Raw genomic sequence first — 14,707 nt, forward strand, 5'->3', positions numbered from 1 at the left:
TCTGATTTATAAATCATTCTGCATTTATTTCAGAATACGTGAGTATTTTTTCTTGGTTTACATGGTTGACATTGTGTGCCTTATATTATTTATATGTTCTGTAGTACTGACATGAGAGACCCTGCTTTTTTAACAATAAATAAGCAACAACTTTTGATGTAACTGTATAATTTCACAAATGCGAAACAAATAAACCAGCAAATTTCAGATCAAGATTGAATCTTATGAAAAATGACTTACATGTAAGTAAACTGATAAGTTATGCTGCGAAATAAACATTCTCTCTTAACCTTAGCTATGTAGGATATACAATTTACAGTACTGTTTGTTACATTGAAAAAAAAACATCGAAAGGCACTTCACTCTGTTTACTGATAAATTAGATACTAAAATGTATTAGCAAAGCAGTAGAATATACAGGGCTTTAATAGAAGTCTATAATAAAGAAAAGCCTATAGTTGCTGCATTACACAAGTGGACACAATCATTCTAATAGGGTTCCATTCAAATAATTATTTAGTGTATTTGAAACATCTGAGTAGATCCCTTTCATTTTTGTTAGACTTCATCAAATTCAAAACAGAATAAGGTAATTAGATATATAGTATAACATTTTTAAGAACTTGAATGAAAAGTTGCATTTCAGACTGACAGGATAAACTTTGCGCGACAATCATTACAAAAAATTAAAAACATGTATGTATACTCAACAAATTGTAATATAGTGCAATTTTGCGCAAAAGATGTATTTGATTCATCACAATCTTCTATTTATAATTTCATTATAAATAGAAGAATCCGCCACCACAAAGATTAGTAATACAACTTAAGAACATCATAAATAGTATAATAATTATGTTTTCCTTAAAATCACATACAACTGATAGTAAAATATTTTCAGAGATTTAATAGTGAAATAATTTCCATGTATGATGACAGCAATCATTCATTAGACACGAACTGCAGTGCTCCCAATAATCAATTGATTTCACATTACATGTTAAGAGGTTGTCTATCGTCACTTTTTATGGGGAATTGACAACTTTGAGGTCCAGTGTACGTTCTCCATCAACTTGAGTGGAATGGAGTTGTAATTGGGCTTCTTTTCTTCCTCTTAGTAGCAGAGTAAATATTATCTATCCACTCCCTGCCCTGATCTTTACCGGATCAAACGAAAGAAGGTTTGTCCTCAATTTCAATGGTTTATTGGATCAAGGATCTACTACAGATGGAAATATTTTGCCTAAAACTAGGAATAATGGCACTGAGTATATTTTATTAAGTACGCCATCTTGTACAAATTATTATTCCTTTTATAGATTATGCCGCAGAATAGGAATAAAAAAAAAACACTTAGGTAACATAGTTGAAGTGAAGGAGGAAAAAAGAAAAAATGTTACAAAAGGAAGAGAAATATAGAGCATAGAAGGTAGATAAATTGATAATTTAAGAGAGAGATGGAGAGAAAAAATGGGGTGAATAATACTGAGGTAGAAAATATCAAATATATCTATCTAATTCTACATGGTATAAATATTATAAAGCGGAAAAGAATATAACAGTGCCTGAGAAAATGAAGGATAGACACATACGTCTCAACAAATTGCATCATCATTGTTGACAAGAATGAAGTAAAGAAGTGGAAGATGTACATGAAATAAATATCAAATTTTTTCATACTGAAAGACATAAGTATATGCTTCTAAACTGATAATATAAAGAGTAAAATGAAGATGACAAAATATGAGGCACTGACCTGTTCATCCAGTGGCTACTTAACAGTAATATCATTAAGACTTGCAGAATTAAAACAACTTTTATTTTATTATATTTCATATATTTCAACTGGTCTTACATTGAAATAAATTTAATTTACAATTTAAAATTTAAAAAGCAAATTGATCTATATCCTATATTCCAAATGTGCATTTGCAAGTTTTTGTTTTGTCAGAAGAGTCCTTTTAAATTAACGATTGATCCCAAATGGGGTTATGGGGGTAATGTGTTATGGGGGCTATATTTGTGTTGATGTATCACTGGTATAAACCCATCAGCAGTGAGATGATACAAAACAGGAAAACCAAACTTGATGATTTTATATTGGTCGCATGTCCACCTGCTGGAACTATACAAAAGAAAGAAAGGAAAAAAAGGGTGAACTTACTAAAATTAAGAAAGGTGAAGATAGGATTAAATATAGTCCAAGGACTGTGGATGTTAATTGTCATCTATCTTTGGCCTACAGTGAACGTAAGACAGCAAGCTTTGGAAATTAGCTTGAGAGAGTCCACTTGAGTGAACGAAAGCTTGCCCCCTAAAACTACAGGTTGAAATAGTCAATAACATTTTTATTTGATAGTCTCCAAACGATGCCAGTTTTCTGCATCATTCGCTGAGTTGTAAAGACAAAAAGCACTTTATGTAGACTTGTGGAATAAAGTTGTAAAGACCAAATACTTGATTTAGATAATACAAATGAATAACAACTATGAATGTGCATAGTGCCTTAATATGGATGCAACCATCACACAGTATTTATGACTTTTGAATATACATTTTTATAATGAAATTAAATTTCAACATATATTCATGTATACTGAAATGAATTTTGATTTTCATATTTGTGTATTATATACCTCATTAAGTAAAGTAAATGGAATTCAATTTTTGTTTCCAACCACTGCATGTAATCCATTCATTTGCAATGTGTCAATATGGTGAGTCACAAATGTCCTTTTTTAAGCGCTGTGTTGCTTTTTTATTAAATCAATTTAAAAAGAGGGAGAGTTGAAGGACATATCTGTCCAGGGAACAAGGATATGGATAGCAACATGAGAGCATACAATACAATCAATGTTGATAAATGGGGAAGTTATGGAAAAAAATTACTCTGATTTAAGAGTACTACCTCAATATTTTGATCACTTACCGAATTCACAAACATCCCCAGTGTATCCGAAAGGACAGGTGCATGTTGGTGTAAGTTGATTGGAAGAGATTGAACATCTTCCGCCATTTTTACATGGGTTCGGTGAGCAACTGGTAGAAGTCGGTACTAATCAGGAAAAAGAAACATATAAAATCTGATAGGAATGTTGTGGATGTGAATGTTGGAGCGTTGTGGCCCAGTGGATTAGTCTTCTGACTTTGAAACGGAAGGTTGTGGGTTCGAATCCCAGCCATGGCGTAATTTCCTTCAGCAAGAAATGTATCCACACTGTGCTGCACTCAACCCAGGTGAGGTGAATGGGTACCCGGCAGGATGAATTCCTTGAATGCACTGAGCGTTGAAATGCAGCTCAAGCTAAAGCCGGGGTAATAATAATAATAAACAATGCGCCTCGGAATATATTTTTTCTAGATAGATGGCGCTATATAAATGCCTATTATTATTATCATTAATAATGTCATGCATTGAATGACTATAATCACCATCAACCTGATGAGTGTGTGCCTCGTTTTTAATGATGGACATTGGCCACTGACAAGATCTTCACACATCGGAACAAGTAGTTGAAACAGAATGTTATATATATATATTTTAAAATATAGGCTCAATGTTTTCATTTTAAACAAACTATTTATGATATTGCTTTCATTAACCATAATATTGTTGATGTTTGTATTTGCATTATACTGAGCAATAACTACTTTTAACCCGAACAAGGCTGGACTATTTTATTCTTCGTCATTCAAAAAACAAAGTTTGAAGTCTATCCGTCAACGCGAGGACGAAAGAGGGATGGATGGACGACCCGAAAACAAATTCATCTGGCAACCAAAGGGGGGGGGGGGCCGGAATAAAATTGTCAGATATCTATCAATTACAATTGGATTTATCATATGAAAATATGGAGCAGTGTGTTTTAAGCGGCATGGGATGATGAGTTTTGAAATAGGGACTGAGATTTGTTGGGGAGTGAGAAGACCTTCTTCCATTGGTTGCTGCATGAAATAAAAGATTCCAGAAAGGGGGAGGGGTATGGATTTTATTTTTTCTACTGCACTTTCACAATAAATCGGTACACTCTGGACTGTTCTTTTGTTAGTCAGCAATAATAATGTTTACAAGCCCAAACGTTTTCTGTTCTATTCACGATTCAATCAGTGCAATTCTCATGTCTGTTTTTGATCACAATCAGAGAGACATTTTACAAAAAAATTGTAATTTATCCAATCAATTTTAACAATGGAAAATCCGTGGAAATATAATTTAGAAAATATTCTGATTATCATTATTGTTGTGTGGGGTCCCCTGTGCCTGGGAGGCGAAGAGCAAACTGAATCAATATGACCCGCATGTCTCTCTTCCAATTAGATAACTGATTGGGGGAGTGCAGGTGGACCACGTCTACACCGGGGTTTCCCCTACTCTTACACGAATAGATAACACATGTATGCGTCACTGTTGTAACAATTCACAATCTTCTTTTACTTTTAGTATACAAATAAATTGTGCCTTCTTGCTGGAGAGTTATGGCATCTATGGCTTTCCATAGTTGGGTTTGATCAGATCAATGACATTTCTTTGCAAAGACCAACTCCTAATTGGTTCTCACTTACCGTCACAATTTGTTCCTGTGAAGCCATTGAAACAGTTACATCTGTATCCATTTATTGTCGCTGAGCATAAACCACTTCGGCAAGGGTTTGGAATGCATTGACGTGTATCTGTAAATGAAAGTCAAGATGGCTATCATTTCTTAATTCACTCCACAATAAAATGCAAACAAAACTGACTCAATTAAAAAAGAAAGCGCAAATTCTTTTACAAAGAATAGTTACAGAATAGATAAAACAGTGGATATGCAATAAGTGGACAATGAAACAGAGCGTATAAAGACAATATTATAACAAAATAGATGTAACAGTGACAGGACATATGTTTCATTTACAACTGAATTTACGAATCATTTGAAGACTGCTGAATTCGTATTAACCACAGTCCCATAACAACCAATAGGTTAAACACGGGACTAAGAATGCAGATCATGTGTTTTTTCTGTAACCAAATGACTTCGACAAATATATTGACATTTCACATATTTTCATTTCAGTTCTTAAAAAATTACAAGTGTTGATAGTTTCTTTACTTTTAAATGGGTTAGTCTCATTCTTTTGCCTCTCGTACTCTCATTGTCAACCAAGGAAAGTTATCAGATCTAATAACTTGTCAGGTGACAAATTTTGATGAAACACTCTCCAAGTAATCATCTCACCTACTTAGACCAAGTTTGGTGTCTGGTGTATCTTCATTTTACACTTATCTTGTCAGTCTATTTACACAGCAAAACTTTTAACTGGTGTAAAATATGAAGCCACCAGTCATTTTACTCTGGTGTTAAATTAACAGCGTTAGTCTAACATCTATTTGTTTTATTACACCTTTGGTTCTTACTTTTTACATTCTTTGGTGTTCAAAGGTTACCAATATTCAAGCTCTAGGGTGCAATTCTAACACCTCAGGGTGGTTTCCTCTCAGTGCGCCAAATCCACAATTTATTGCCCGTAATGGAATCTGAAATAGCAATAATTCGAAAATTCTTTCTGCCCAATAATGATCAATCATGATCGTGGGCCCGGCAGCTACAGTGCAGCGCCAGATCGACGTAGCTCTATCACTTGAATCTTTGGTGTCTGTTTTACAGGTTTTAACACCCCAGTTCTTCAGTGAATACAGTGCGGGAGACTCGATCGTGATCACTTTTTTTATAAGACAGCGTCAACAGCCGCGATTTCAATTAGTAGCACAATCAATCGAAAGATTAAGATTTAAAATGAAAATCTAACTTTTTGATAGATTTTGACATATTTCGAAAATGAAATCTTTACTTTCACTGTCTTTCCTTTTTTCTTTTTTTTCTTAATTTTTCTTGGTTTTTGAAAATTTTTGGGGTCCATGGCCCCCATTCAATTGCTACTGTCCTCCCTGTTGTAGCTTAGTTTACATTCTTTGAACCAATACTTACCATTTTCGCATCGATCTCCCGTAAAACCAGAGACACAAGTACAAATGAATTCACCAGTGATTGTGCTTTGAAAGCACGACCCGCCATTCAAACACACAAAACCACTGCACTGGGACGATGAAACTGGAAAGAATAAGTTAATTATGATAATTTTATGAAAAAAAAAGATTTTATGGAGCAACATGCTTCTTACCTATGTTTCAGAAAATCTTGTTGGAAAGCGTTTCGCAAAGAAACTCAATGGATAGTAGGGTGTTTTGTCAGATATAAAGCTCATTTTCGACTATTTGATAGAGGAACATTAATTTCATCATACTTTTCAATAGCAAAATCTGGTTCTTGGACAACTCCCCAAATATGGCCACTTCCTAGATGACTGTCTTACAATGTTTTTTTTTTTTCATTTCGGTTGAGGTTTCCTACGGGAAGCTATCCACAAAGGGGGAACAGCGCTCCAAGGAATTTTCAAATCCTACATTGTATCTCAGATTTTCAAAAAATTTGACAAATTTTGTGTATCAAATTGTATTCTTATATAATTCCGAACACCACGGATATTTTGCCACCTAGGAAAAAAGATTCAGCGTACAGTCACGTTTTGAATCACTTGTATATAATTCATTTTTATTTGCCATTTGCTATAAAAAAAAATCATAAACAATACATCAAAATAATCTTAATAAAGACGGAAAAAACATGTAAACATTTAAATCGAAACATTATCAGTTTCTCAACGATATGTGGGGGAAAAGAATGTTGCCAATTCTAGGAGTGAAATCGGATGAAAAGTTGTTAATTTTGATGCTTACCCGTTGTTTGGCAGAATTGTCCTGTATATCCCTCGTTGCATACGCATCTAACAGCATTGCCAGAATCATCACACGTTCCTCTGCCGAAACATGTATTCACAGCACAAATCTGTGTATTACCATCTGTATTATAGAAAAAGTTGAGTCATTCAGTGAACTATGCTCACGAATGTCACTCGTTTTTATCTGAAAAATGGGATATCTTCCAGAACAGTATTCACACTCAAAATTATTTTTTAATAATGTTAATAATCATTGTTTGTTTGTTTTATTTACGAAGTCATAAAAACAATATAACATACACAATAACTCACAAAACAACAATAATAATACTATGATATTGTTGGATAGCCCAATTCAGAGCTATTGAGCATAACAGCTCTGTTTTTCGATGGAGTGTCATACCATTTATTTAGGTTTGACAGATCACAATGATCTCACAAAAATATAGAACATACAAGCAAAGGGAACCATAAATATCGTTACTATTATGAAACAAAATGATGCGTGATGTGTAGTAAAATACTGAAGAAATGAATTCATAATGAATTCATTTTTATTTCTGTAATCAATATTCTCTATTTTCTCTCAAGCTCATTGTTATTCTACTTGATCGGTTCTAGTTTCCTTCTATCATGCTATATTTTTTATTAAAAAAATATTTTTGTATGCAACTGAATTGATTTATTAATATTAGCTCAACGATGTCATGTTATGTCTTTATGTTACTTTAAAACAAAACATAAAAGGTTCATAAATATAAACCTAAATCTGCCCGTCTTCAAATCTTACATAACACCTTTAGTCCTATGCAAGAACACTGGATAACTAAAGTTAACTTGATGACTCCTTACGAACCTCCTATTTCACACAATGTTCCTCTGAATCCAACAGCACACGAGCAAATGAACCCGTTATTGCCTCTTAAGAAACAGCTGCCTCCGTTTAAGCACTCTACTCTATCGCAAACTGACACTGAAATATATAAACAGTCAAGTTCAAATTTGATTAGACATAAGGAACTTAATTAAACATCATGCAGTTATCATTTTGTATAAACTGTATTGATGACAGGTCAACGCTTATGAACTAAAAATAACACATACCTATTATAGCCCAGGCTAAACCTTCATGCACAATTACTTTGATATTTCAAAAATCACTTTCTTGTAAAAATCTGTATATTTAGCCAATTAACCATGCCAATTGCTTTCTTTTTTTGTCTACGATACCTGTCAATAAACATAGTCACAATACGAATGACTAAGAACGCTTAAAGACTATTTCCGGGTCATAAAAATTCAGGATTGATTTTTCATAAATCCCCATAAATCATATTTAATTTGCTCCTTACGAATCAAATTCTTAAAAAGTAGGAACAAACGCATCGTTTGTGTGAACATTTGCGACTGTGTATTTCCCTCTTTACCCCGCTTACTTTCCCTTGTATCTGCTATCTACAATTTAATTAAGAGTAATCATAGGTATACGTCTCCTTCACTTAGGGATGACACTTAGAATTGAAGAAAAAACCCATTTAGAATGACCCCTTTCTACAATGGAAAAGATGTTTTCTATGGCCAAAGATAAGTTGAAAAGGTCTGAAATGAGACTTTGGTCTGAAAATTGGAATCCCTGTTATAGGATTATTATTCTGAATTCGTTTTCTTCTTTTTCAAACGACAATTTCAAAGTTGGAGAAGGTGAAGCTTGACAGGGAAGAACCTATGATGAGAACCCTGCAAACAACTGAATCATGTATCAAATTTTGGAAACAAATGACAATTAGGTTGAAAAGTAAACCAGTTACTAATCATGATTTGGCGGTGACCAAAATTTTATCCAGAATTGCTACAGACTTTGTGTGAGAGGGTAAGGGAGGAAAAATTTTAGGGTTGGCACAGGATTTTTAATTTGGAGTAATTTGAGGACAAGAACCACTGTTAATGATGGGTAAATGAGCAATTCTCGTCGGAGAAAATATAATGGAACCATATAGGTAGCTGGGTATACTCACCTGCAGTCTCACACCGTGGTCCAGTAAATCCAGCAAAACACAGACATCTTAAAAAGTTACCATCAGCATCTGGAATACAGGCACCATTACCGCTACATTCATTGTTGCAACTCACCACAGACACTTCATGGAGAAAAAATGTATTAATTTAAGTCAAACATAGATAATTCAAGTGTCCTTAATAGTTATACATTTGATAAGAGCCATAATCCACCATTAAGATAGTTAAAAAAAATACTGAAAACTAGAAAAGTAACTCTGGTGGAGAAATCTAGAAAAAAAAATAACCAAACACTTTCTTAGTTGATCATCACCCATCTAAATCCAGATAAAATGACATTCAACTGATTGCATGCATTTTTAGTAGTGAGTCAGGGGCGCCGTCGGGGTATTTTGAAGGGGGAGGGGCGTTCGGAGACGACCCTTTTTTCAGTATTTGATTGAATTATAGGGGTAATATACCTTTCTTTTTATATTCTCTTTTTTGTTCTTTTCCTTTTATTCCCATTTTATTGTTATTTTCACTATTTGAAAAATAATAGGGCCCATACCCTGAATCTATGCAGCGCCGCCCTTTTGTGGGTATAACCTAGATTTAAAAGAATTTATGCCGATTTAATCACTGTATTTTTAGTAGCAAGAATGTGAACTTTTGTGTACTGTGAGAAGGGAAAAGCACAATCATTATATTAATGTGGTAGCCCATTTCAAATTATTTGTATTACATTTATTTTAAAATCGTAAAAATGGTAACGATCCGTCATACTATATCAAGATCTGCAAAAATTCTTATAACTCTACCATACATCTCTATACGGTATAAAAGGCAATTAGAAAGTTTCTTGCTTGTAACCTAAATGGGGAGTTACATTATGGGTTGATATCAAGATCGGTTTGGCCGTTTTGTGTAGGGTCAAAATTTTACATCAGCGAAACAGAAAAATTAAAGTGAGGTTCGTCCTGAGATAAATCTCTCTCGGTTTTGAATAAAAAATGATATGTTTTTTTGATCAGTTTGGAATTTCAGATAGAGTGCTGAAGCTAAGGGAAGCACTTTGAATTGGTTTTCCAATACCAACGCAAGTTCCGACTAAGGACTTGAAATCACCCATGATATTGATAAACTTTAGGACAACAATTATCATACCTGGCGTTTCGCAAATTCCACCCGTGAAATCACTCTGACATTGACATGTGAAGGTATTTCCATTCGGTCGGCATATTCCATCATTGAGGCAAGGATTCATAGCACACTCATCAGCTGAATCATGGTCCCAATTAATAAGTAGATACAGAGAAAGAGAGAGAGAAAATATAACAGTATTATTTCGTGGAGATACTATCTAGGTGAAGTCTGGGCAAGTCTCAAACAATAATTCTCCTTTTAGAAGAGGGGGAAGGGGAATCAGGCATAACGTACATTTTGTTTCACTTGAATAGTAAATGCATCTTGGAGAGTTAGACATTTCTTACAGACAATGCATAATTTGGGCATATTTGCTCAACATCTAAGCCTGACAGCAGAAAGTGGATATAGAGAAAAGGGATGGTGATGACATTTGTTAAAGAAAAGGGGCTTCTGAATAAAAATATAAATAAAAAGATAAGGGGCATTCAACAAATCAGTTCAACTTACAATCTTGACAGAGGGGTCCTGAGAACAGCATTGGACAGTCACATATAATCTCCGTCCCCGCATCATTTACACTGCATTGTCCATTGTTGAAACACGGACGACTCTGGCATAGTTTGGCTGAAAAAGGAATAGTGTAATATATAGTATATATAGTGTATATATATATATATATATATATATATATATATATATATATATATATATATATATATATATATATATAAGGTGAATCTTTGAGAGAACATCACTAGAAACAGGGCTCCTCTCCAAAGAAGAGTCATACTGCGGGGAAATACTCACACACGTTGATTGGATAACATTTTAACAGGCCACAAAATTGTATCTTGCTGTGAAAGACTGAAGACAGTTATATCTACATTGGTTTGGCCGTCTTTCACCAAGAAGCTGCCGATTGTGGCTATGATCAAGAATTATACATCTTTAAAAAATATAAAATGTAACAAAATATCATTAAATTACAAAGCCTCAATTCAACTTCTAAACAAATCATTTTCATACTGACCATCTTCACATCTTGTACCAGTGAAGCCATCTCTACATGAGCATGAAAACGTTCCTTGATTTGTGGGCTCGCATGTCCCTCCATATTGACAAGGATTTGGAATACATGGATTATCTGTACACATGAATATAACAAAGAGATAAGTTCTCCTTAAGCGAATGACGTTACGAAAATGCTTTGGGTAAAATGTTTCTATGTATACTGTCTTATTTTTATGCAAGACGAAATTGATCAATCGGGCTATGCATGTGCGACTATACACACGTTAAAAAAGATTGAAGTGAAATATGGACACTTTTTCTATTGCATGCACGCATAATAGTGATGTTTAGGAATGATGTATAGAATTGACAGATGGGCACGAAGCCTAGGCTGGCCGTCATTTTTTAAACGGCAAAGCTGATAAGTCTCTTCTTGTCCTTTGTTCTTTTTAGCTTCTGCCTCGCTTTGTTTTACATGTATATCGCATTTTTTGGTGGTCTGACAGTATGAATTTTGCTTCTTAATCTTGTCTCTTTAACGACATTAGGTAATCAATTATTTTTCATGTTTTCAAAGCAGATCACACTTTTAGTGGACCCCCTTATTTTCATATGCTATATTTTATACTGCTTTCTTTAGAATTTCAATTTGGATCTGATTCATATCGAATTGAATTGAAATACCATTCCTCACCAATATTGCAGTGGCGCCCGACCCATTCTGTAGTACAAATACAAGAGTAAACACTGTCGCCCATCGGATTGCAAGTTGCTCCATTCTGACAGGGATCGGTAGAACAGGGTCTCACTTTAATATAAAAAAAAAGATATTGGAAAAGGTTAATAAAGATTTACACAAAGGACGAGGGTAATATAATGATTTCATACTAGATCAAATCAGCATGATTAGTAAATACCTTTTGCAAGTAATGATGCACAATATGATAAATCCATATTACTGTGACACAGTAGATAATATGCAAGGCATCATAAATATGAACCGTGCTTACCTATTTGACAATTAGCACCGGTATATGATGACGTGCAATCACAGCGAATGTGTTCTCCGGTAGTGAAATCATACACGCAAGTACCCAAATTCAGACAAACTGTTCCTTGACATCCGCCGGCTTAAATATAACAATAAGAACAAAGACATTAATTATTAGGTACCCTCAACTATCAACACGGGTCGTGTGGTCCAGTGGTCAGAGCAATGGACCCATAATCGGAAGGCTGTTAGTTCAAATCCCACTTTGCCATTGTCTCCACCTTGATAAAAAGACCCATGAGTAATATCTGTCGTCTATAACGTCGGTCACTACGACTGATTAACCTAGACGTAAAATGTTCCCTAGGTAATGGGTTATACCAGCTTGGCGTTTACTAGCAATAAAGCTGTCCTGCCAAGTTCTAAGGGGAGTTACCATAAACAGAAACTGTCTCATTGTCACACCTAGGTATACGGATAGATCGGAAAAAACGGAATGTATTAACAGCTTTGGCAATTATTTTTTCGTGGAATAAATGAGAATAGAGAAAATGGCAGGAGTAGCTTACATCACGGTTCCCCTGAGATAATCTCCCTTTTCGAATATAAGAGGCCGAAAAATTTCTCTACCGGGAATCGAACCCGGGTTCCCCAGCTTAGAACGCTAGTGCCTGGACCACTAGACCACAGAGCCAGGTCAGTTGTTTAGGCGAACCCAATCAAATGGACGGAAAGATATATAAATATTTGAAGATATTTGACAATTAGTTTGTCAAATTGTTTATTGTTCATCTTGCTACCCATTGTTCAAATTTATTCAACTTTATACGTCCAGCTACAAACAAACATTCCTTCATTATACAGTTATATATATATATAATATATATTTTATATATAAAATCTTTTAGGCTCACCTTCTTGGCAGTTACCCCCTACCCATACATACGGGCACGAACACTGGTATACAGGTGGTTCAATCCCAAGTGTAACTTCACATTCACCTCCGTTCTGACATGGGTCAGAATTGCAAGGGTTTACTGCATAAAAAGGAATAAGATGATAGATACACTCTACCAGATATCTGACTCATAGATCTATCTCCCTTCCCTCTAACTACCAACCGATTCCATGCCTGAAATTCGAAGAAAGGGTACACCAAACGAGCACATATAAGAAATTTTATTTTATTGTGCAATTTTTAATGTTATAATATTTTTGCTTCTGTTGCATTTTTTTTTAATTGACATCATTATTTTTAAAATTTTTCAATTCTTTCCAAGTTTGAAGAACTGTGTATAGTTCCTCAGATCTGCAAGTTTATGTATTGTAGTTCTCCAATTTAGACATATAACACAAACTAATCAACTCCAACCCTGTATGAAACACATTTTCATTTATTTTATTTTATTTTATTTCATTTCATTTGTAAATTTATTTATACTGGGTAGCCATGTCAGTTTCAGAACTGCTTCCACAACGGCTCTGTTCGCATGACAAGCAATTTGTTATAATTGATATAATTGAATCAGTAATATTTACATAATCAAATGCACAATTACATATTCACATATATACGTATATATCGAACCAAAAGAAAAAAACATAACAAAACATATCTCTTAAAATCTAAACTTGGTTTAAAAATAAACGAATCACCCAAACCACAAAAACTTATTTTGAAAAAAAATCATAAACTTTTCGAACGGAAATATATTATTTTTTTTAATCTGATGGGCATGCTTACTTAATAATGGAATCAAACAGAATATGAACTATGTAGTAATAAAGGTGGTCGGGTTTGACAGGTCAACGATATTTCCGACTCCCTGCATCAACTACATTTTCGAGTGTATTTTATAAATCTTTTGTCATTTTTTTTTTTTTTGGGGGGGGTTCATGATAAGTTTGTATATTCTATATTATTTCATATTCTATATGCATATATATGTTTTAAATGAATGTTAAATGAATGAAATGATTCTTCCATAATAAGGTGCGAGCTGTATATTTTAATTATGATAAACTTACCAAATTCACAATTGTCACCGAGACGTGAAAGAGGACAGTCACACCTCGTTAATTCTCCTGTTAAAGTGTTGTGTATACATGTTTCTCCATTACAAGGATTGGGATTACATCCGCTAGCTGAAATATATAAGTTACAATTAAAATCATATAAAATCTTATATTGGAAGATTTATGTCGGGTTTTCATGACATAAAAGTTTGGCATTTTCCCTACAATCTTCTGTTTCGTCTGTATAGTTCTGTGCACTCAAAAGTGACCTGCCACGTGCGGTAAGTGTTATATCTATCAATACATTTGTGATTCTAATACTGTTGACGGTAAATTAAATATCAACTTTTAAACTGCTTATGGTCAACTTACGTATTTCGCAAGAGCTACCGGTCCATGAAAAAGCACAAGTACACACATGTTGAGCTACGTTAGTGGAAGCGATATTACACTGACCGCCATTTCGACAAGGGTTGATGAAACACGGATCAACTGTGAAAAGGCACAATTTTTAAGATGAATTATTGCATAGGACAAGATTATAGATTATAATATACTTCACAAAAAATAATGAAATGATGCACCTCTCGGCAACGGATTCAGGGAGGCCCCACGTATACAGAAACTAATAAGTTTCATTGTATATGGTTTTCAAGGCCTGGTAATTATCTAGAAATTTAAAAAATAAGAGATCTCCATCCTCAAATTATACGTTTAATTACAAAAATATCAAGAAAGACATGTACATTATTAAATATTCAATGA

General features: G+C 34.1%; 1 protein-coding gene across 1 annotated transcript in view; it reads right to left on the reverse strand.

Moving 5' to 3' along the window:
* The window catches only part of LOC129257366 (neurogenic locus notch homolog protein 1-like), a 49,967-nt gene continuing 35,260 nt past the window's right edge, over window positions 1-14,707 (reverse strand). Inside the window, exons 19-33 of the mRNA XM_054895671.2 lie at window positions 14,315-14,434; window positions 13,955-14,071; window positions 12,841-12,963; window positions 11,946-12,065; window positions 11,630-11,743; window positions 10,955-11,068; window positions 10,432-10,548; window positions 9,943-10,056; window positions 8,796-8,918; window positions 7,637-7,753; window positions 6,779-6,901; window positions 5,970-6,092; window positions 4,564-4,671; window positions 2,930-3,055; window positions 1-2,125 (exon numbers count right to left, since the gene is read on the reverse strand). Coding sequence (XP_054751646.2) covers window positions 2,034-2,125; window positions 2,930-3,055; window positions 4,564-4,671; window positions 5,970-6,092; window positions 6,779-6,901; window positions 7,637-7,753; window positions 8,796-8,918; window positions 9,943-10,056; window positions 10,432-10,548; window positions 10,955-11,068; window positions 11,630-11,743; window positions 11,946-12,065; window positions 12,841-12,963; window positions 13,955-14,071; window positions 14,315-14,434 — 1,751 coding nt within the window. The 3' untranslated portion in view covers window positions 1-2,033. The remainder of the gene's footprint in view (window positions 2,126-2,929; window positions 3,056-4,563; window positions 4,672-5,969; window positions 6,093-6,778; window positions 6,902-7,636; window positions 7,754-8,795; window positions 8,919-9,942; window positions 10,057-10,431; window positions 10,549-10,954; window positions 11,069-11,629; window positions 11,744-11,945; window positions 12,066-12,840; window positions 12,964-13,954; window positions 14,072-14,314; window positions 14,435-14,707) is intronic.

Source organism: Lytechinus pictus, chromosome 3 (assembly GCF_037042905.1).
Source record: "Lytechinus pictus isolate F3 Inbred chromosome 3, Lp3.0, whole genome shotgun sequence".
Taxonomy (NCBI): domain Eukaryota; kingdom Metazoa; phylum Echinodermata; class Echinoidea; order Temnopleuroida; family Toxopneustidae; genus Lytechinus; species Lytechinus pictus.